Below are 22,440 nucleotides of genomic sequence, written 5' to 3' on the forward strand. Positions count from 1 at the left end.
ATGAATGCTGTGAGCTGGAATGCAAAGGAAAATTTGGCCTATGAATTATTTTTCTTAAAATTGTTTTGTTTGACATTGGAGATATCTGTTCTGTTTCATCATTCCTTACACCTCCTTTCAGCAATTTATTGCAAGTTATGAAACTGTCAGTTTCATTCATGGAAGAAAAAAAACGACGATTAACTTTTTTATCATCCAAAATAACTTGTTCTAACATGTTTGTAAAATTTACAAGAAGCTGAATCGGTGCAATTGTCATGTTGTTCCTCATTGAAAACGATGCTGCAGCGAAATTAGTGTTATTTAGCAGCAAAACTTTCAAATTTGAAAGAAAGCTTAAGGCATTTGACAGATAGCTTGCTTTCACATCATCAATTCCAGCATTTCGCAGATCCAAAAATGTTATGCTTTTGCTGCAAGGTTTTATACATAAATATGTTAAGCTTTGCTCGTAATCATCATTTTTCTGCATTCAAAATTTAATTTTTTTATATTATAATCAATTGATCAGAAATTTTTGTTTGAAATGAAATAAATGAATTTTTTTCTTTTTATCAATATTCGATTTTGTTATTTCTTTTGAATTTTGAAGAATAAAACGAATTTTTGATTTCGATCATCAATGAATATTATTCGTTTTTTATCAAATTCGTTTCAATTTTAATTTATGAGCTTGCGAAGCGGGACAATTACAAAGAAACCTACAAGTCCGCTTGATAAAGTTATAAAAAAGAATCCGAAGTATGAGCATATTGGACCAACTTTAGACACTGGAACAACCGCCAAAAAACAGTTTGAACTCCAAGACGAGCTTCCTGAACATCCAACAGCTGGCGAAATATTTAAACGGATTCGTCCAGGAACAGTTACTCGTTTGGTATTTGAAGAGGATGAAACACTCGATCCAACCATGTCGTTTTTATCTCCTTCTTCAGAACGAGTCACTCATGCTCCAAAGGAGGCTGAACACATTCCAGAAGATATCTCAGAGGCACGGCACCGTCAACTATCAGGAAGTGCTGCTTCTTCTTTAATTGAATCACAATTTTCTCCTGAATCTTCGACTCCACTTTCGACTTCTTCATCTCAATCAACTCACCCAACAGCACTTCTTCCCACTTCATCGTTTCTTTTGCTGGATGTTCGAACAGATGATGAATACGAAGACTGTCACATTCGATATGGTATTACCTTTTTAATTTTTATTTAATGAAAATTATCTGATGCCTTTCTTTTTGATAGCTCGGCATTACCCAGCTATAATGTTAACAAGAACAATTAATTCATTTACACCAGAAATTCTTGCCTTTCAGAACAAAGAGGGAAAACGGATTATCGTTTATTGCAACGATGAGCGTGAATCAATACGTGTGGCTTCAACAATGGTTCAAAGGGGGATTGACAATGTGTTTGTTGTAAATGGGGGACTAAGGAAAATGTGTCAGAAATATCCAGAGGCTCTTGATGGACCCAAGCCTCCATTCCCTCCTGATAAAAAGTTAATGCAACAGAGAATGATGATGGGATCAACAACTGCCTCTATTTCCACAACAGGTTTGAAGAATTTTCAAAAGAAAACAATTAATGAGAGAAACTTTGAAAGACAATTTATTTGAATTTTTTCCCGGAACAATTTGCTTTTTTTTGAAAAAAATTCATTGAAATTATATATTTTTTTATTATTTCTGTTTATGTTAGCAACTTCGAGAATGTCTCTTGTCTCTTCTGCCTCAACAGCCAAATATCTTCAGAATAGACTTGGACCTGGTGCAGCTGGAGGCAAATATGCTCCGTCAGCGTCGAGTCGAGGTTTCTTTTGAATTTGTCATTGATAAATAAATTAATAATTTAATACATTTGTTAATTTTAGCTGCAGGTTCAGCAGGAATGTCACAGCGATCACCTGTTCCTTCGGCTCCGAAAGCGAAAAGTTCTGCAAAGCAAACAGCAAAAAAGCCATCCTCTGCTCCAATGCAACAGAGGGAATGAAAATATTGTGAGTCAATGAACAATAACTAACTGAAGTGATTGAGCTCTTAATTAATTTTGTGATGTTTTAATAAGCTTTTTTCTTTCAATTTACTACTTGCTATTGGCTGTGAATTTATGTGCCAACAGAAATTTTCTATTGTTCATTTCTTTAAAAACATTTCATTGTTTCATTTGCATATTTCCCACTTCGTCATTAAAGTTCATTTTCTGAGAAAAAAATCATAAGACTTGCAATTTTCTGATTAATTTTCTAAATTAAATTAAAATGGAAAACTTGATTTTGAAGTTAATTGGATATAAAAAATCGGAACTTTTTTCTTCAAAAACCAAATTGGATTTTGCAAAAATCGATGATGCTAAATTTTGTTTTTTTCAAGTTAAAAACTTTTACTATTCTCTTTTTGTCACCTTGCAATACGAAACAATGCTTTTTAGTTTCATTTGGTGTTGCAATCAACATAAGAAGATTTTATCAGCAAAATAAACCAGCCAATGTTTATGTTTAGGACTAAAAATTTATCTGAAAAACTAATAATTTGATAAGTTTTATGTCAAGCAACTAATGCCTAAATGTTTTCATAAAAGTGTTGAAAAAAAACAAATCGACTTTCAGTTGATTTAGTATCACTAAAAATATGTAATTGAATTATGATTTGTTTAGCATCCGCCATATCCGCAGTTGGATGATCTGCAGCATCCACCACCACCGCAGCATCCGCGGGAGTTGGTGTTCATTCCAGCTGCATTGTTGTAGCAGTTGTTGGAGTTTCCGCATGCGCGGTTTCCAGCAATTTGGCGTGATCCAGCGCACATGTTGGCGTGTCCCATATCGTAGCAGTTGTTTCCAGTGGTGCATGCTTCATTGGCACGGCGAACCATCATTTCATCAGCGCACTTTCTGGCGTAGGCGCGATCTCCATGGGCACGGCATGCATCAGCATTCATGTGAGCACCGTTTGCTGATCCGCAGATTGCTCCCTGGTTGTATCCGCAGTTTCTGTTTCCGGCACCATAGCAGTTGGCGTTGTTTCCGTTGGCATATGCTGCTCCACGTCCACCGTGAACTGATGATGTTTGGCCGTACATGCGTGGGGCTTGGCATGCATTTCCGTAGTTTCCGAATCCACCGTTCATTCCGTTCATTCCATTGCATCCCATTCCGTTATATCCCATTCCGTTGCAGCCATTGAATCCTTGTTGGCATCCGCCATAAGATGGGGCAAATCCACCGCAGGCACCCATTCCGCATGGAGATTCACAGGCGCACAATTCATAGCAGCATCCATCGGGATAGCAGCAAGATCCGCAGCACAATTCCTCGAGCTCTTCTTCAGAAAGTTCGGATCCAGACAAGAATCCCATTCCTCCATATCCCATCCCTCCGTAGTCCATTCCTCCGAATCCCATTCCGCCGTAGCCCATTCCACCATATCCCATTCCTCCATAGCCCATTCCACCGTAGCCCATTCCGCCGAGGCCTCCCATGCCTCCCCAGAATTGTGCGGTCAATGCAGCGAGTGAAAGAAGTCCAACAAAGAATTTCATTGTCAGTGAATGTATTTGAATGTCAAAAATAAAAATGACAATTAGTGTCTATTTGAAGCAGTATTTACGTTTTCACATCTCGTCAATTTTACAATTAACTTAACCATGTCAAAGAAAAAATAATACTTATCATTTTAAACTTTTTTTAATGGTATTAACGTTGAAATTTCATTGAGAAGTGTGTTTAATTGATATATCCATTTTCTATTTTTAGGCAATGACAATATAAGTTGCAGGAATGATCAAAAGATGTGTAAGTATTTATTTTCATCCTGTTTTTTTTCAATTTTTTGTTTTTTCGAATAAATGGGGCGCTTATGCGTTGCGATGTGTTGTGATTTTTTTTACCCAAATATAGGTGGAGTAGAAAATCATATATATGAATTATCTCAGGCATTAATTCAAAAAGGAGCAAAAGTATTGATTTTTGCTTTCATTCCACCTCGCTTTTATAAGTTAAAAACATCTTGTTTTTTATTTAGGTTATAGTTATTACGCATAATTATGGACGCAAATGTGGTATTCGATGGATGAAAAATGGACTAAAAGTCTTTTACATTCCAAGACTTTGTTTTTATCATCATTCAACATTTCCCACAACAATTGGTCCGTTTCCTTTGGTTAGACAGATATTTATTAGAGAGCAGGTGAATGTTCTTCATGGGCATACTGTCTGTTTTTTTATTTCATTTGTATTATTTAACAATTTTGTATTTTGTTTGAGTCTTTTTCAACACTTGTACATGAAGTCATACACATTGCAAATATAATGCGAATTCCTTGCTTGCTTACAGAACATTCTTTAATGGCAACAGAAGAAACATGGGAAAAAGTCGTTAATTTCGTTTGTTTTGATAATTGGAGAAATGATGTCTTATATTAAAGTCAACAACGTTTTTGTCAACTTTAGTGCTCTAAATGGTCTTTCGCAAGCTTTGATCGGATTATTTGCGTGTCTCATTCTTGGTTTGACAAAATCTCATCAAAATAATGATTATGCTAATTAATTATTCTTGTTTTAGTGCAAAAAGCTATGCAGTGAGAGTTGGAATGCAAGAAAAAGACGTAGACGTGATTCCAAATGCTGTTGATATGATCCATTTTCATCCTCGTAACGAAGAAGAGGAAGTGGTGCATCAAACAAAGAAAAAAATGCAAGATGGATCTGAAATTCGTGTGCATTTTTTAGTATTTATTTGAATAATCAATCTTAAATTAAACATTTTTTAATTTAAAAATGTATGTATGTTACAATTTAGTCACAATTTGTATTTTAAGTCGATTAACAGAAAGGAAAGGAACGTCTTTGATGGTTGATGTTATCCCAGCAATTTGTTCGATGCATCCAAATGTAAGATTTCGAGTTGGTTTGCGCAATGATTTTAAATAAATTGATTATTGTTATTTATTTGCGCTATTTCTTTGATTGATTTGCTGCAAATACCTGCTTTTATTACAATATTCGTTTCTATTTTTTATACAAAGGAGGTGATGGTGATCGGCGTGTGGACTTAGAAGAGATGATAACGCGCTGCAATCTTGCAGACAAAGTCTTCATGGCTGGAAATGTGCCTCATTCGAAAGCAAGATCGGTGTGCTTGTGAAAAGTGATTGTGCTTTGTTTTATTTTTAATTGATTAAACAAATGATTTTTGTCTGAATTCTTATTATTGTTGTTGCTATTGTTATGATTATCATCATCATCATCATCATCATCATCATCATCATCATCATCATTGTTCAAATTTCAACTCTGAAATAACACTTTTGCATCAATCATTTTATAAATTATTTAATTTTGTTGTTTTATTCAGTTTCTCATTGAAGGCGATATCTTCCTGAATTGTTCGCTTACTGAAGCATTTGGCATTGTCCTTCTTGAAGCAGCATGTTCAGGACTGTTTGTGGTTGCTACAGATGTCGACGGAGTTCCTGTTTGTTTCGTTTCTTTTCTTTTCTTTTCTCTCTTAACAGAAATCCTTAATATCTCTTTATTTGACACAATGTTTGAAATCTCAATGAAAACATTATCTTGAAATAAAAATACAAATTGTATTAATTGCACACACTCATTTTCTGATGGATGTTTTTTCTATTCATTTGATATCTTTGTGAATGGAAATTGACAATTCTCAGGAAGTCTTACCTCCTCACATGGTTAGACTGTGCAAACCAACAGCACAAAGTGTGCATTCAATTTTATTTTTGATAATTTTTGGAATAAATATTTCCAATTTTTTTTTATGTCGTTGTTTGTTATGTATTTATCTTTTTGATAATTGAAACTCATACGTTATGTTGTTTTTTCTATCATTAACTTATCAAAAACTAATCTTTTATTTTCAAACATGTTTAATGTTTTTTTTTATCTCAACAGCAATTGTTCAGGGTTTAGATTGGGCAATCAGGAATTTCCATCTCTTCCGTCCAAAGTATTATCATGACGAAGTATGCAGTTAAATTAAGAATTGCGTTTTCTGCCTATGTTTTTATTGAACATTTTTGCTTTGTTACATTAATGAATTTTTTAAATAAACTGTCGTTTTTGTGTTTATTTATCGTTTGTTTTACTCTTTTAAACGTATCATTATTTTCTCTTTTTCTTTATATTTCTTGCTTTTCTTGCTTTTCTTTGTTCTCTCTCTCTCTATCCCAGCTGCTCTCTCTATACAGCTGGGACGCTGTAGCCACTGACACTCTCCAAGTCTATCGCGACGTGCTATCCCACCCAAAGATCACTCCTTTCCCCACAACGCCCCATCCGTCTGTTCTCTATCCGCTTGGCTCGCTCCCAGCCACATCGCGCTCTGAACGTGAATTCATGTCTGGAAAGGCTCTCAACAGAATCGGGGCACAGGGCTTGTATGACGAGGCATCAATGGAGAAAACAGTGTGTGAGAAAGAAGGCAAAGGCAGTTCAGATGAAACTGCATCGAATTCATCCTTGTCACTGCCTTCTTCTTCTTCCTCTGCCTCTTCTTCTTCAAACCAGCTGGATTCTTCTGTTCTGATTCGCGGTTCCTCGCTACCTTCGTCTGAATGCGTCGTTTCGTTGACTCCAAATCTCTCTTCTTCGCTCTCCGGTGATTCACCCAAAAGCACTGGTTCAGTCAATTGCTCGACATCAGGGAACCTCTTACTGCCTACTCCAAATACGCTGTCTTCTGCCTTCTCCTTCACTCTCACTGAACCAAATGTCTTTGAAGATAATTTCAACACTTCATCGGCTCTGTCGCTAAGTCAGGCTCAAAAGGATATCAATTCCAGTTCTCATCAATCCACTTTGTTTCCACAGGATGCGTTTGATTTCTCTTCGTCTTCTTCTTCGTCTTCTTCCTCTTCCTCTTCCACATCATCTTCCACTGATCAATCTGTCACCTTATCCCCGTCTATGTCTTCTTTGATTCCTCCCTCTTCTCCTGACATTTGCTCTCAAGGCACTCCCTTTTTGTCGTCGTCTCCTTTGATTAGCTTATCTTCTGCTTCTCCTACCCTTTCTTATTCTCCATCTTTATCTCCTTCACCGTCTGCAGACACATCTCCTGCTTCTTCTCTTGTTACAACAACTCTTCTGACCACTTACTCACCCTCATTTTCCTCTTCTCCTTCTCCTCTTTCTTGCATTGCTCATAACCTTTCACCTTCCACTTCAGCATCATCATCATCATCATCATCTGACCAGTCTTCACTTCCTGAGTATTCATCCTCTGATTATGAATCCTCACCTCAAACAAAGCTGACTTCTCTTTCTGATTCCACCTCATCGCCTTCTTCCGGCTCTTCTTCAAAGGACATTTCAAATTCTAACTCGACTTCTACTAATTCTCTTTTCAAAGCTTATCTGCCTTCGTATTACAAGCTGGGCTTCTTTTGGGGCGTGGCGTTTACATTTCACCTTATGTTGATGATGCTCCTTATGAAGATAATTGGTTTGATACAGCCTGCAAGTTCAATTGAACTTGCACCTTCATTTGGAGAAGGGAAAAAAAGGAAAAAAGAAAAAAATGAGAAAGAAAGTATAGAAAGCTTGTTGCAAGAAGAAGAAAAAGATGCGGCGATGATGGATGGAGACGAGATTTTGGTCAGAATTAATGAGGAAAAGCAAAGAAGAGGCATTGACAAAGACGAAGATGCAAGCACATATTATTCTGGATCAGGACAGATCCAAATGGGACGTTGTGTTATGGAAGAAAGCCTCAATCAAAAAGAGCAGAATTATGAAGAATATCAGATTAACCTCCATCAAAATGAAGAAGAAGAAGAAAGTCTAAATATTAAAGGAAACCTTAAACAAGAAAAAATTGAGGTGTCAAAAGTTCGAAAAATGAGATATTGTATTAAACAGTGATGACATTTAATGAAAATGCTGCCTGTTTCCATATTTTTCACTCTTATATTTCTAAAAAATATTTTTCGTTAAAATAATCATATTGAAAGAATCGAAGTAGTGTTTTTTTTTTTTCTTTTCTTTTATTTATTTATTTATTTATTTAAAATTATTTTCTTTTATTTTCTTTTCATCTTTTTTGAAATCATATCAGTATTTGATATTTCTTAATTTGCTGAACTTAAACTTTGCATATTTTTTCTTTGTTAGAATATTTTGCGTTCCGACATTTTTTTCAAGGTTTTTGTGAATTTCAGTTTATAGAAAGCACTTTGACGAAAGGATCGATCATCAATGATTATTAAAATGCATTTCATTAAAATTTTTTCAGTTTTTATTCAACCTTCGTGTCTTTCTGGGTTTTGACTCGATTTTTTTTTCTATTTTTGTTACTGGAGTGCATGACAAATTTTTTTGATTCGAAAGAAAAATTTTTAAAAACATTCACAAAATTGATTAATGATATTCTTTTTATCAATTTATTTGAATTTTAAAAATTTCACTTAATTTTTCCTATTTTTCCATTATCTTTCTTTCTTTCTTTTTTTTAAGCAATTGATTAATCATTTTTTGTTTTTTGAAAGTGGAAAAAAAATGAAACTTACGTGAAACTTTTTGTTGTTTCGTATTAATGAAGCAAATATTTATTTCACAACGTAAAAAAAAAAAAAAAAAAAAAAAAAAAAAAAAAAAAAAAAAAAAAAAAAAAAAAGAACAACAATTGCATTCAAAAAATGAAGCAGAATATGGAAGATAAAATATAAGTAAATTAAAAAAAAAAAAAAAAACAAACGATCATGTGTCTCAATTTTTTTTGAAAAGTTCATTTTGTTTAATTTTCAAATAAAACAAAAATTTCATATTTCAATAAAATTTCTGTTCCAACGAACGAAACTTCACTATATTGGAAATAATGACATTGTCAAGAATTTGTTTTCATAACAGCAAAATTTGGTTAGTTGAAACAGATATTAGATTGAAATAAGAAATTTTTATTTTTTTTGATAATTAAACAAAAGGAACTTTTCAAAAAAATTTCGATATGTAGAAACTGTCGATTTGTCAGTTCCCTGAAATATTGATACAATGAGTAAAATACCCGGAACATGGTAAAAAACCCGGAATTTTTATTAAAATTCAATTATCTCGACAAGTTTAAAAAATTAAATTATAATAATTCACACATTCATACATCATTATATAACACGTCTAGCCATATTGAAATTTTTATTTGTTGTGTTGTATTTATGAAGAAATAAATAATTATTATTTTTGATAATCTGACTTTTAATAATTTTTTCTGTTTCAACAAAACGATTCAGTTCATCTTTTATACATGTAACTTATTTTTTCTTTGTTGTAAACTGTTCTGGTTATTTTTCATTTTCGGCACTTTCATCTTTTTAGCTGAATGAAAATCTGTCATTTTCAAAAAATCACAGTCAATGTGATAACTTAAAAAATATATTTTGCAAAACACAAAAACATCCAAGTGAATTTAACACATGCATCAATAAATATGATAGTTATATAAAATTATTGCATAGTTGAAATTAAAAATGATTCTGTGAAAATTCCAATAAATATATATTATTTGTATTTCAATGAAAATGATGTTTATAAAATCATTAAAAATGAAAGCTATTTTTATTAACGAAATAATTACTGAATTAATGAAGATTTCAACTATGCAATAATTTTATATAACTATCATATTTATTGATGCATGTGTTAAATTCACTTGGATGTTTTTGTGTTTTGCAAAATATATTTTTTAAGTTATCACATTGACTGTGATTTTTTGAAAATGACAGATTTTCATTCAGCTAAAAAGATGAAAGTGCCGAAAATGAAAAATAACCAGAACAGTTTACAACAAAGAAAAAATAAGTTACATGTATAAAAGATGAACTGAATCGTTTTGTTGAAACAGAAAAAATTATTAAAAGTCAGATTATCAAAAATAATAATTATTTATTTCTTCATAAATACAACACAACAAATAAAAATTTCAATATGGCTAGACGTGTTATATAATGATGTATGAATGTGTGAATTATTATAATTTAATTTTTTTAAACTTGTCGAGATAATTGAATTTTAATAAAAATTCCGGGTTTTTTACCATGTTCCGGGTATTTTACTCATTGTAAGCCGATAATACTGAATCTTCAAAAGACATTTAACGTTAATAAATGTATTATTATTGAGAAAAGAATAAAAAACCTTTTCTTTTCTTTTCTTTTCTTTTTTAATTGTGTTAATTCTGAGAAATACACACGCAACTGAGTGGATAAAGTACATTCGAAACATTTGCAAAATGGAAAAAAAGATGAAAGACTTCTCACATTTATCTATGCTTTCAAAGAATAATTCACGTTGGGATTAATATTGATATAAAACTTTCAATGATAAAATGAAAGAATGTTGAATGTGTAAGTTGAAATTCCGTTCAATTATAATGCTGTCTTGAACGAAAATTGTTGATACCAAAATTGGAAAGAGAAAGAAACAGTATTTTCATATACAGATATCGCATAAAATACCGGACATCACACAAAATACAGGACAAGATCGATTTCACCACAACCGCAAGAGGAAAAATTCTGTAAAATTTCCTCGAAATATATCTCATCAATGCAAACTCATTTGATATACCAAACCTTCAAAATAGCTTCCTTTGTGCTCATAGAAAATTATTTTAAAACCTCGGAGAAATAGGATTTTGAGTTTCTCCGAGATTTTAATTGTCATTTTTTTTTGAGCACAAAGGAAGCTATTTTGAAGGTTTGGTATATCAAATGAGTTTGCATTGATGAGATATATTTCGAGGAAATTTTACAGAATTTTTCCTCTTGCGGTTGTGGTGAAATCGATCTTGTCCTGTATTTTGTGTGATGTCCGGTATTTTATGCGATATCTGTATATGAAAATACTGTTTCTTTCTCTTTCCAATTTTGGTATCAACAATTTTCGTTCAAGACAGCATTATAATTGAACGGAATTTCAACTTACACATTCAACATTCTTTCATTTTATCATTGAAAGTTTTATATCAATATTAATCCCAACGTGAATTATTCTTTGAAAGCATAGATAAATGTGAGAAGTCTTTCATCTTTTTTTCCATTTTGCAAATGTTTCGAATGTACTTTATCCACTCAGTTGCGTGTGTATTTCTCAGAATTAACACAATTAAAAAAGAAAAGAAAAGAAAAGAAAAGGTTTTTTATTCTTTTCTCAATAATAATACATTTATTAACGTTAAATGTCTTTTGAAGATTCAGTATTATCGGCTTACAATGAGTAAAATACCCGGAACATGGTAAAAAACCCGGAATTTTTATTAAAATTCAATTATCTCGACAAGTTTAAAAAATTAAATTATAATAATTCACACATTCATACATCATTATATAACACGTCTAGCCATATTGAAATTTTTATTTGTTGTGTTGTATTTATGAAGAAATAAATAATTATTATTTTTGATAATCTGACTTTTAATAATTTTTTCTGTTTCAACAAAACGATTCAGTTCATCTTTTATACATGTAACTTATTTTTTCTTTGTTGTAAACTGTTCTGGTTATTTTTCATTTTCGGCACTTTCATCTTTTTAGCTGAATGAAAATCTGTCATTTTCAAAAAATCACAGTCAATGTGATAACTTAAAAAATATATTTTGCAAAACACAAAAACATCCAAGTGAATTTAACACATGCATCAATAAATATGATAGTTATATAAAATTATTGCATAGTTGAAATTAAAAATGATTCTGTGAAAATTCCAATAAATATATATTATTTGTATTTCAATGAAAATGATGTTTATAAAATCATTAAAAATGAAAGCTATTTTTATTAACGAAATAATTACTGAATTAATGAAGATTTCAACTATGCAATAATTTTATATAACTATCATATTTATTGATGCATGTGTTAAATTCACTTGGATGTTTTTGTGTTTTGCAAAATATATTTTTTAAGTTATCACATTGACTGTGATTTTTTGAAAATGACAGATTTTCATTCAGCTAAAAAGATGAAAGTGCCGAAAATGAAAAATAACCAGAACAGTTTACAACAAAGAAAAAATAAGTTACATGTATAAAAGATGAACTGAATCGTTTTGTTGAAACAGAAAAAATTATTAAAAGTCAGATTATCAAAAATAATAATTATTTATTTCTTCATAAATACAACACAACAAATAAAAATTTCAATATGGCTAGACGTGTTATATAATGATGTATGAATGTGTGAATTATTATAATTTAATTTTTTAAACTTGTCGAGATAATTGAATTTTAATAAAAATTCCGGGTTTTTTACCATGTTCCGGGTATTTTACTCATTGTAAGCCGATAATACTGAATCTTCAAAAGACATTTAACGTTAATAAATGTATTATTATTGAGAAAAGAATAAAAAACCTTTTCTTTTCTTTTCTTTTCTTTTTTAATTGTGTTAATTCTGAGAAATACACACGCAACTGAGTGGATAAAGTACATTCGAAACATTTGCAAAATGGAAAAAAAGATGAAAGACTTCTCACATTTATCTATGCTTTCAAAGAATAATTCACGTTGGGATTAATATTGATATAAAACTTTCAATGATAAAATGAAAGAATGTTGAATGTGTAAGTTGAAATTCCGTTCAATTATAATGCTGTCTTGAACGAAAATTGTTGATACCAAAATTGGAAAGAGAAAGAAACAGTATTTTCATATACAGATATCGCATAAAATACCGGACATCACACAAAATACAGGACAAGATCGATTTCACCACAACCGCAAGAGGAAAAATTCTGTAAAATTTCCTCGAAATATATCTCATCAATGCAAACTCATTTGATATACCAAACCTTCAAAATAGCTTCCTTTGTGCTCATAGAAAATTATTTTAAAACCTCGGAGAAATAGGATTTTGAGTTTCTCCGAGATTTTAATTGTCATTTTTTTTTGAGCACAAAGGAAGCTATTTTGAAGGTTTGGTATATCAAATGAGTTTGCATTGATGAGATATATTTCGAGGAAAATTTACAGAATTTTTCCTCTTGCGGTTGTGGTGAAATCGATCTTGTCCTGTATTTTGTGTGATGTCCGGTATTTTATGCGATATCTGTATATAAATCGCTGTTCAATTTTAAAAACCTAACTTTTTTCCGGTGTTATTTAACTTTGACAAAAAATTTTTTTCATTGATGAGAATATTTTCATTCAAACGAAAAATGTGTCACTAATGCTTTTTAATTCAATGTTTGAGATGATTTGATGAAATATCTAATTTCGAAAGGAGTCAAAACTTTTCAGTGTTCATTTTTCAGTGTTTAAAGTGAATTTTTTAACAGAATATTTCGACAGGAAAGTTTTTTGGATAGAAAAATAATCTCTTATTTAAAAAATTCATGTATTGGGATAATAGGGTTTTTTTATTATTTTAATTTTTTTACATTTTTATTTTTTTCATGCTTCTTGTATTTTTCTTCATTAGCAAATAAGTTTATTTGATTTCTGCAGAATGACAAAAAAAATTCATTTTCAAATAACGCAATTGTATTTTGGCAAACAAGAGTTCTATTTTTCCGTTGAAATAATGAACGGTGAGGAAAAGACAAACAATTCATTCAGATAGATGAATCGTTGTTTTGACTCAGATAGAACCAACGTTGAATGAAAAAAAAAGACTTTTAGGCATGGAAAAACGGAAAAAAGAATTTAACCAGGGCTATTTTTTTGTTATTTGTGTTAGAAACAGAAAAATGAAACAATTGTTTTCGAAAATTTTGACAAAACATTACACATGGTTTTCAATTTGTTCAGACGATAGGAATTCTTTCTCTTTATTAAAATCACTGTTATTCAAATATCACAAAAAAACTTTGAATGTTCACATTCAAAAGAAATAAAGGAATGTTCAAAAACAATCGAGTATGATTGGAGTCAATAAATAAAATTTTTTCTTTCACATGTGTAATCTTTTTGAAAAGACTCAATTGTTTGATATATTGGTTTTATAACAAAGTTCCTTATTTGATCATTTTTTGTAGTTAATCCTTCAAACTTCATCACTATGCAAAAAAAGAATGCATAAACCTATTCGATGTGAGAATTTGTGCATGGTGGAAAAACTCTATGGATTTATCACAAAAGAACAATCACATTTTGTGCATTTTTAATCAACCCAGATGTTACACATTTGAGACTTTTCAAAATGAATAACCTATGCTTTTTCATAAAGATGCTGACAACTAATAATATGTGCTCCAATCAAATTCTGCAATGATGAATCCGAAAAATCCGAAGGATTTGATGATTGGAGTGAAACTGAAACAGAAGATATATCATCTGAAGTATCTTCTGATAATGATCATGTTGATGAAAAAGAAAAGGTAAATATCCCCTCAAAAAAAGAAAGAAAGAAAAAGAAAAAAAACTTTTTTTTCATTTCAAATAAATCAAACCTTTGTTTCATTCACAACAATTTCATAACATTGATATACTGCACAATATGTTTTTACGATAAAAACGAAAGAAAATAATATTGAGGCTCTTGGGCTTCGATTTTGTAGATGATATCTGATGATGATTTGTTGCTTTTTATGAAAAAGAATAATTTGATGACTTAGAATATTTCTTAGCAATTCGATTTCTTATTTTGTGAATTTGTATTAAAAAAGGCAGTTGCCCTTTTTGTGCTCATTTTTATGAATTATTTTTTATCTTTTGATAAGATTCTCCTATTGTTTTCGAAAATAAAGCAAGAGAAATTATGGATCAAAACAACAAAAATTTCATACTCATTATGAGTTCAGGGAAAATATGGTTTCGCACATGATTGAAGAAACTGAACAATTTATTCAAGTTTGTTGTTTTTCCTGCCAAGCTTGAAAAAAATTTTTTTCATTTTCTTATAAATTCGACTTCATCAAATAATTGATATTTGTGAATGCAATATCTTGCACATTATTAATTTGGAACAATTAACAAAATCGAAGGTGTTGGTTGAAATGATGAATAAAAATGTTTGAACGAAATAAGTGAAACACAATAATGTGAATTACATGAATACAGACAAAGAAAACATCTATAAAATTGAAAATGTTGTTGTGAACGAAAAAAGTCAACTTTCTCTCATTTGAGAAACAAAAATAAAAAACTCCTCGGCAATCAAACGAAGTGCAGCTCTTTTTCAACTATCAAATAAAAACAATAAATTCTTGAAGGAATTTTAATATTACGAATTTAACACAAATAATTTGACTGAAAATCGTAGAAAAAGGTTTTATAAATCCACGTATCCATCCATATTTGAGACAGACACTCACACATGCACACTCGTTCCATCTTCATCTATTCATCTTGCTTGGAACATCAACTTTGATCATTGTTCATCTCCAAAGCCATAAAAAAAGTATTCAGCAAATTCTCATCTCTTCTCCACACAATTCTGTTGCTGTTCTCTTGACTGAGCAGCAATTCAATCGTTTCCATTCCAATTCCGTCAACACCCACTCGATCCTCACTGCTCAATCAAGCTGCTGAAATTGCTCTCTTCACAGTCCCCTGTCTCATCATCAATGTCCACTGCATCAGAAACAGTCATCACAACCGCACCTGCTGGAAACCGCTGAATGAACTCTCGCTTCAGTATCACCAACGATGGACGCTCTGAAGGCGTTTGGAGCATGCAATTCTTCAAAACCCCTCCCAGTGTTGACTCCTCAGCCATCCCCATCCCTGGCCTCTCACCATTAACAATCTTCTTTCCTGCCACTTCTGCCTCGTACTCACCAAACGGAATCTGCAACGTCAAGCACTCTAAGAGCATTATCCCAATGGAGAAGGAAACCGAGCTCTTCGTTGCTCCCATATTCTTATTCATCATCAGTTCTGGCGCCTTCCATCTCATGCACTCCTTCCTGTTGTCGTCATCGTCTTCAAACGCCGATGAGGGTGGAGGCGATCCTCTGCCGTTCCCATTCGTACACGAGCAATCAGAGGAGGATGTTACAATAGTGGAAGATGAAGAGATGGACGAAGAGTCGGAATCATCTGAGGAGCAGTCGGAGTGGAGCGCAATGCAGATGACCATGTGCTCCGAGAACAGCACAATGTGTGGGCTCAGATTAGCCAGCGAAGGCAATTCTTTTTCTTCATCAAACGAGTGGAGAGCTCCATTCGCCACCCAGAACAGGACCTGAGCAGCTGTCTGCTCTCTTTGTTGAAGACTCCCAATGGCCATCTCTTTCTTCTCATTTCTCCCGTGCAGCAGCATGAACAAAGAATCCCTCAGATCCACAATCAGCTTTTCATGAGGCGATGAACAGGCCATTGCATCCACCAGATTCGACATGGACGAAGTGGTCGGACATGGACTCTCCACCCGAACAAATGTTGTGTCTGTATCAGTTGTTGAAGTGGATGAAATTGACGGAGATGGTGATCCCTTTCTCACTTCTTCTTCTTCTTCTTTCTCATCAACCTTTTCCAAAGCCCATTCTGGGATCTTGTCTGAATCTCTTCCCAGAATGTATTCAGTCGAGTCACTTTCACTCAACAAATGCTCAGATGACTCCGAGTGTCCCAAACTTTTCTCATACACCCTCTTCTTCATCCTCTCTTCGTTCTTCTTCTCTGCCTCCCTCTCTGCTCTCCTCCACTGCTCTTCAGGCGACATCTCCATTGTCACCATCTCAATCAACTTTGGATCTTTTCTAACAGTATCATTCACAATAACTTCCAATTCTTTTGTTCTTCTCTTTTGTTTTCTCCACCGAACAACAAACAAAATAAATCCTATGAAAACAATCAACAATATTACAACAAGAACAATCACAATAATTTGCCAAAATGTTTTTACATCTTTTCCACTTTTGACATGATTATCATTTCCATCTATCTGAACTTTGCTCTTGTTCTTCAAGATAAACAAATCGGTTGACGCTGGATTTCTTGAATTTCCAAAAAGAATTGAAACAGAAACCTCAGCATCGTCTGCTGCATCATTGATGATCGTTTCTGATATCACTCCTTGCACTTCATTCTCTGAAATGAAATCGTCATCCTCAAACTGAAACGAATCCTTAATCTCAACATCACCAACAGATGAACAAACACTGAACGAAAGATTGCAGGGAAGAAATAGCAATCCTTTGAACGTTAGTTGCATCTTCTCTCCATTTTTCTTTGTTTCTATCGCTTCAAGCTTTGGAATGAATAGCAGTGAGTCTCTCTCATCTGCTATTCCTGTCGTTTTGCAGTCTTTATCCAATATCCACATCGATGAATTCCTTTCCAAACCATCCCCTCCCTTCAGACTCACAATGTTCAGCTCCGCAAAGCCCTCACATATCATGTTTCTTCTTGCAGATGGGTATTTATCGATCAACGGATTGTTTCCAACAAACTTCCCTTCTTTCATTTTCATCGATCCTCCAGAGATCGTCACACCTCCTTTCGAGGAGTTTGCAACTGTTGTGTCTTTCATCTCTGACGAGCAGTTGGAGAATTGCAGCACTGATCCGTTCCATTGGCACACTTCTTCTCCTTTGTTTCCAGATTCACAATCATTTTTCTTTATTTCACTCGCACCAAACACAGACGAAACAATCCTGAGTTCTTTTGCTTCATAAACATCGATAATACTTCCTTGAACAGATGGTGATTCACAGCCAAAGAATGAGCAAAGTTCAATCACTGCTGACTTAACAGGCCTTCCAGATGAAAGGAAGCACGGGCCAGCTGATGTTCTGCTCACGTTCATAAATGAAGTTTGCTTCACCATAAGCTCAACATCCGTTGCAACAATATCGATTCCACACCCATTTGACAAAATCACATTTGTTGCATGCATATCTCCGATTTCAACTCCAGACCACTCCTCGTCCACAGAAATCAACGATCCTTCGTCAACCTCAACGTCAGTCACCGTCCAGAAGCGTATTGATATTTGCGATTTACTTCCAGCTTCAGACGCTTTGAGAGAAATCATCCCTTTCTTGCATTCCACTTTTGCAACAGAAATCCTCTCAGCTTCACACGAAGCACAACAACACATTTCTGCCAAACATTCATCAAAAATACAATTTGACACGTTCATGTCCTGCAATGCCACCTTTTCAACATCATTCAATCGTATCAGCTGCATGGACTCGATGCTCGAACAACTCATATTCCGCAAATTGATCCCACTGCCCTTGTCTGAAACAAAGACAGACGAACAAATTACAAGAGACGATATGCTGCAATCACTCATTACCAACTTTCCCTTGTTCACTTTCACCATCGAACACTTCATCGAAATTGCCTCCTCTCCTTCGAACTTCTCTTCTCCAGCAAACGAAATATCAACAACACTCAACACTCCATCTTTCAGGCAGATCAAACTCTGGTGCTCTGACGAAAACATCCTTCCAATCACAAATGCCAAATATTCGATCTTCACCCTTGAATAACAGATCAGCAAACAGCTTTCAGCTCTTTCAACACTTTGGTTCACCAAAACAACACCCCTTTCCCCATCTGGTTCCATCGATTTTATCGTCACATCTGTTGCCGATCCTTCTCCCGTTATTTTGCACTCTTTGTCAACAAGAAGATTGCTGAACACAGATGGCACAATATGCGCCAACCCAATATTCAGCGAAATGCAGGGCTCATCTGTCGTGCCACATTGCTGAGAGTCTGAGCTGTTTGCTGCCTCTGCTGCTACAAAAATCGTTTCGCTCTGCCAAGTCATCACCCGAAGCAATAAATCTTCCTCGTCTTCATCGTTTTCCTTTGTGCAACCCCATATCGCCAGATCCTTTTCAAATGGAGCTCGGAAGTCGAGTTTGAACTGCTTCTCCCCAATTTGTTGATCCAGATCCTGGCACTTAACATACACATCCCTCCCTCGATATCCCCTGTTTCCTTGAAGTGTGACGTTCTCAAACAAAAATGGAAGCAAGGCATCATCTGCTGATTCACAGTCCAGATACACCCCTCCTCCTCTCCCACTTTCTGAGCAGAAGCATTCTGTTATCTTCGAAAAACAACATGAAAATTCCACCCTTTCATTCATCCTAATCAGCATCGCTCCTCCTCTTTCACTGTCTGTATTTCCGCAGCCTTTCATACTCGTGTTTAACACTGATACAATTGCCACAGCACTTCCCACACTCATCAAGACAGACGATGTTGTACCGCCATTCTGATGAACTTTATTAAAAATGCATTTTTCTATCATTAAACTTCCTGTCTCTTCTTCATTGTTGCCCACCTCTCTTGTCTGTGCCACAACTGCAAATGCACTCTTTCCAAGCAACTCAATATCTGCCATAGAAACATTGCTCAGAACCATTTGGCTCCCTTCTGCAAAAGAAACAACCCACTCTCTGCATTTTTGAAGTTTCATAGAGCAATCTATCAGTTTGCATTTCCCCGACAGACACTCAACAATCGAATAAACAAGCTCATCACTCGAACTCCTAACAAAAGAGCAATCGTTAATCTCAAAGCGTTCTCCACGTGTGCATATAAGCTTGGTCTGACTCCATTCAGAACCAAACTCACAGCATATTTCCATGCCTCCAAATACGCTCACCTTCTCGTTCACAAAAACAGATTCCCCTTTCTCTGTCTTCCCCGCTTTGGCTTCAACCACTGCGCAAAACCTCATCAACGCGCATCGCTCCTCACCCAACGATCCCACAATTGCAATATCTGAAACGTCTGCCTCGCAGTTTATCATCACCTCGCCAATAATCTGAAATGTTCTCGTCTCACCATCTGGAACCTCCTGTTTGGATGGGAAATGCATTTTGCCATAATACAAGTTCATGCACGGCTCTTCTTCGCTGCCACACCGAAGAACATCCCAGCCACTGCTGCTGCTCACATAAATCGTTTCATTGCCATAAAAAATCAAAAATCGTCTCAAATCGAAGTCTGTTTTGGTTGTGTCATTCCCAACAAATAAATTCTTCTCCTTTTCTGTTTCTCGAACATCAAATACAAAACGATCTGCACAAACAGACTGATTCAAATCATTCGAAAACATAAACATGTTTTTCCCTGCAAATGCGTCACAGCTCTCAAATTTCAAATCGGAAAATACAAATGAATCTGTTTTTCTGCAATCAACAAATATTCCTCCTCCTTTCCCTTTCTTCTCTTCTTCAACTCCTGCCATGCACCCACAAAACGCTGTTTGGTTCATAATCAGCTCACATCTTTCTTGCAAACGCACATACAGAGCCCCACCACAAGTGTCAGTGCCATTTGTGCTGCATTCAGTAAAATTACAATCAACAAAATACACTTCACATTGACCGTTCATTTCCTTCTCCCACACAACACTCACACATCCACCGTTCGCTTCACTTGTAACTGATGAAAAATTTGTTCCCTCAAATCTCACGACTTTTCCATCAACAACTTCCACTGCGCATCCTTCTGAAAATGTAAATCCTGTGATGTTCGTAGATTTGATTCCCAAAAACCCCCCTTCGATTTTCAGAAGTGATCGCATCGATGGATTTTGGCATTCAGAATCCTTTGCAATCGAACACTGCTCCAGCACAAGTGAACCATCTTTTCCAACAATTGCTGCCGAACGATTGCTCACACACACCACTGATGCTTTGCTCAGTTCAAGCGTGCCATTTCCAATATTGATCCATCCTTCTTTTGTCGACGAATATAGACATTTCAGTATCGTTGAACCATTTTCAGCGCAGCTGACTCTGATCTTCTTCCATTCTATGTCAAGCGCTTCTTCTTCAAACAACTCTCCGGCAACAATCACTGAATTATTCATATAATAGTTCCAACTTGTTATTCCATATTTCACAGTCTTGCATTCATTTCCTATCCCGCCACAAGCAACTTTATCACTTCCAGCATTTTTCACAAAAATTGTTTTCACGGCATTAGGCAACCATTGATTGTATGTGATCCCAATATAACAATTCTCTGCATATTCATTACATAATACAACTCTATTCTTAAAAGTTGATAATGAAAAGCAGAATTGAAGGGAATTTTGTGCTGATGCTGCTGAGAAATATTTCCCAAAATACACATCCGCAGCATGATTTGCAAAGCTAACCGAGTTTCTCTGAAACAGGCAATATGCAAAACTGAATGATGCATAGTAGCCATTCATTCCAGCGTCAATTCCACCTGCACCTAATGGAGATGTTCCCCCAGCAATAGAACAATTGGATATCTTCATATTCTTTGTCACGTTCAGCATCATTAAGGTTCCTGCATATTTCAAAGTGGCTTTGCTTCCTTCGAAATCTGAATCATAAACAGATCCACTTCCTCCCATGTACCAAGCAACTGTTCCTCCATAAGCAGCAGAACAACTGTTAAACGAACATTTAATAATTGTACTAAATCCTGATGAAATATGTGCAAAAGCTCCTCCAATTGACAATTGACCTGTTCCATAACATTTGTTGAAAGTTGAACTTTTCAGTTCACAGTCACTTCCGCTGCAGTAAATTGCCCCTCCATATCCATACTTTTGGGTATATGTATCATAGCATTCAACAAAACTGCAGCTTGTCACATTTAACTTTGAGCTTCCACTCACCTTTATTGCGCCTCCTTGAGATGCACTGCATTTTGAAAAGGTACAATCAACAAATGTGATATTGTCATTGGAAAATGATTTTCCACTAACCGAATAATTTTGGTTCGTAAAAATTTCACGTGATTTGATAAAAGATGAATTTCGAAATAAAAACGATTTTTCAGGCAATCCTCCAACAATTACTCCATAAAATGGCTGCTCGCAATCTGTAAATTCACAACCTTCAAGAAAATTAGAATTTGGTTCAAGTTCAACAAGGCGGGGCTTCTTTCGAATTGCGACAGAAGACATGTTACAGAAGAAGCAGTCTTCAATTATGATTTCCGAAAAATATGCACCGCCAACAAAAGGAGCTGATGATCCCACGAAAAACGATTCAAAAGAGCTGAAACCAATGGAAATCGACCCACCGGGTAATAAAGAAGAGGGAATTGGGCAGACCAGAGATTCAACAAAATGCTTTGGATCATCAATCCCCAGCGTTAAATTGCACACTCCCAAAGAGCCTCCGGTACACGCAAATGGAGAATTATTCTCGCACGACGAAAGTATCACCTGGCAGTCCTTCATCTCCAGCAATGAGCCTATTACAGTCAAATGCGGAATGCAATTCAAAGATGCAGCAGATTTTGGTGGCCCATGAACCTGTACAAGAACCACAGAAAGCGAAGAATTCTTTGCGACAACTTGTGAATCAATTCTGCTCATGAACTGTGACTCAATTTTTTTCTGCGAATATTGCGATCTCGAATAGCATATGCACCAAAAATGTTCAATGGATCATGGAAAATAAGAAATAAAACGTCACACCTGTTAAGTTTCTTTCCAAAAAATACATTTTCATAATTTTTAGTATTTTTTGTGTCTTTGTACAAAAAATAATCATCGAAATTCTGCTTCAAATGACGCAAACAACTT

General features: G+C 34.4%; 4 protein-coding genes across 4 annotated transcripts; 2 read left to right on the forward strand and 2 right to left on the reverse strand.

The window, feature by feature from the left end:
- Window positions 1–650: 650 nt before the first annotated feature.
- On the forward strand, window positions 651–2,226 carry MONOS_3043 (putative centrosomal protein of 41 kDa A). Its single transcript, XM_067873014.1, has 4 exons — window positions 651–1,184; window positions 1,243–1,554; window positions 1,699–1,809; window positions 1,871–2,226. The coding sequence occupies exons 1-4, from the start codon at window positions 668–670 to the stop codon at window positions 1,987–1,989; spliced, it is 1,059 nt and encodes a 352-aa protein (XP_067720121.1). The 5' UTR covers window positions 651–667; the 3' UTR covers window positions 1,990–2,226.
- Window positions 2,227–2,459: 233 nt separating this feature from the next.
- Window positions 2,460–3,657, reverse strand: MONOS_3044 (uncharacterized protein). The gene has a single exon (XM_067873015.1). The coding sequence runs from the start codon at window positions 3,535–3,537 to the stop codon at window positions 2,650–2,652; it is 888 nt and encodes a 295-aa protein (XP_067720122.1). The 5' UTR covers window positions 3,538–3,657; the 3' UTR covers window positions 2,460–2,649.
- Window positions 3,658–3,843: 186 nt separating this feature from the next.
- Window positions 3,844–8,535, forward strand: MONOS_3045 (putative GlcNAc transferase; the record flags this gene model as incomplete). The annotated part of the gene is made up of 11 exons (XM_067873016.1): window positions 3,844–3,954; window positions 4,020–4,208; window positions 4,262–4,381; window positions 4,448–4,503; window positions 4,560–4,711; window positions 4,797–4,904; window positions 5,023–5,129; window positions 5,352–5,471; window positions 5,674–5,722; window positions 5,915–5,985; window positions 6,194–8,535. 11 exons carry the CDS (start codon window positions 3,844–3,846, stop codon window positions 7,883–7,885), a joined length of 2,775 nt encoding a protein of 924 aa, XP_067720123.1. The 3' UTR covers window positions 7,886–8,535.
- A 6,924-nt stretch (window positions 8,536–15,459) lies between these two features.
- MONOS_9539 (uncharacterized protein) lies at window positions 15,460–22,230 on the reverse strand (the record flags this gene model as incomplete). Its single annotated transcript, XM_067880049.1, has 2 exons — window positions 15,460–20,206; window positions 20,423–22,230. 2 exons carry the CDS (start codon window positions 22,228–22,230, stop codon window positions 15,460–15,462), a joined length of 6,555 nt encoding a protein of 2,184 aa, XP_067720124.1.
- Between the last annotated feature and the right edge of the window lie 210 nt (window positions 22,231–22,440).

Source organism: Monocercomonoides exilis (genome assembly GCF_001643675.1).
Source record: "Monocercomonoides exilis strain PA203 chromosome Unknown scaffold56-565389, whole genome shotgun sequence".
Taxonomy (NCBI): Eukaryota; Preaxostyla; order Oxymonadida; family Polymastigidae; genus Monocercomonoides; species Monocercomonoides exilis.

Coding starts and splice junctions, on each gene's coding strand:
- MONOS_3043 (XM_067873014.1), top strand. CDS start 668: ATGAGCTTGCGAAGCGGGACAATTACAAAGAAACCTACAAGTCCGCTT. Junction 1,185..1,242: donor AGACTGTCACATTCGATATG/GTATTACCTTTT, acceptor TCTTTTTGATAG/CTCGGCATTACCCAGCTATA. Junction 1,810..1,870: donor TCCGTCAGCGTCGAGTCGAG/GTTTCTTTTGAA, acceptor TGTTAATTTTAG/CTGCAGGTTCAGCAGGAATG.
- MONOS_3044 (XM_067873015.1), bottom strand. CDS start 3,537: ATGAAATTCTTTGTTGGACTTCTTTCACTCGCTGCATTGACCGCACAA.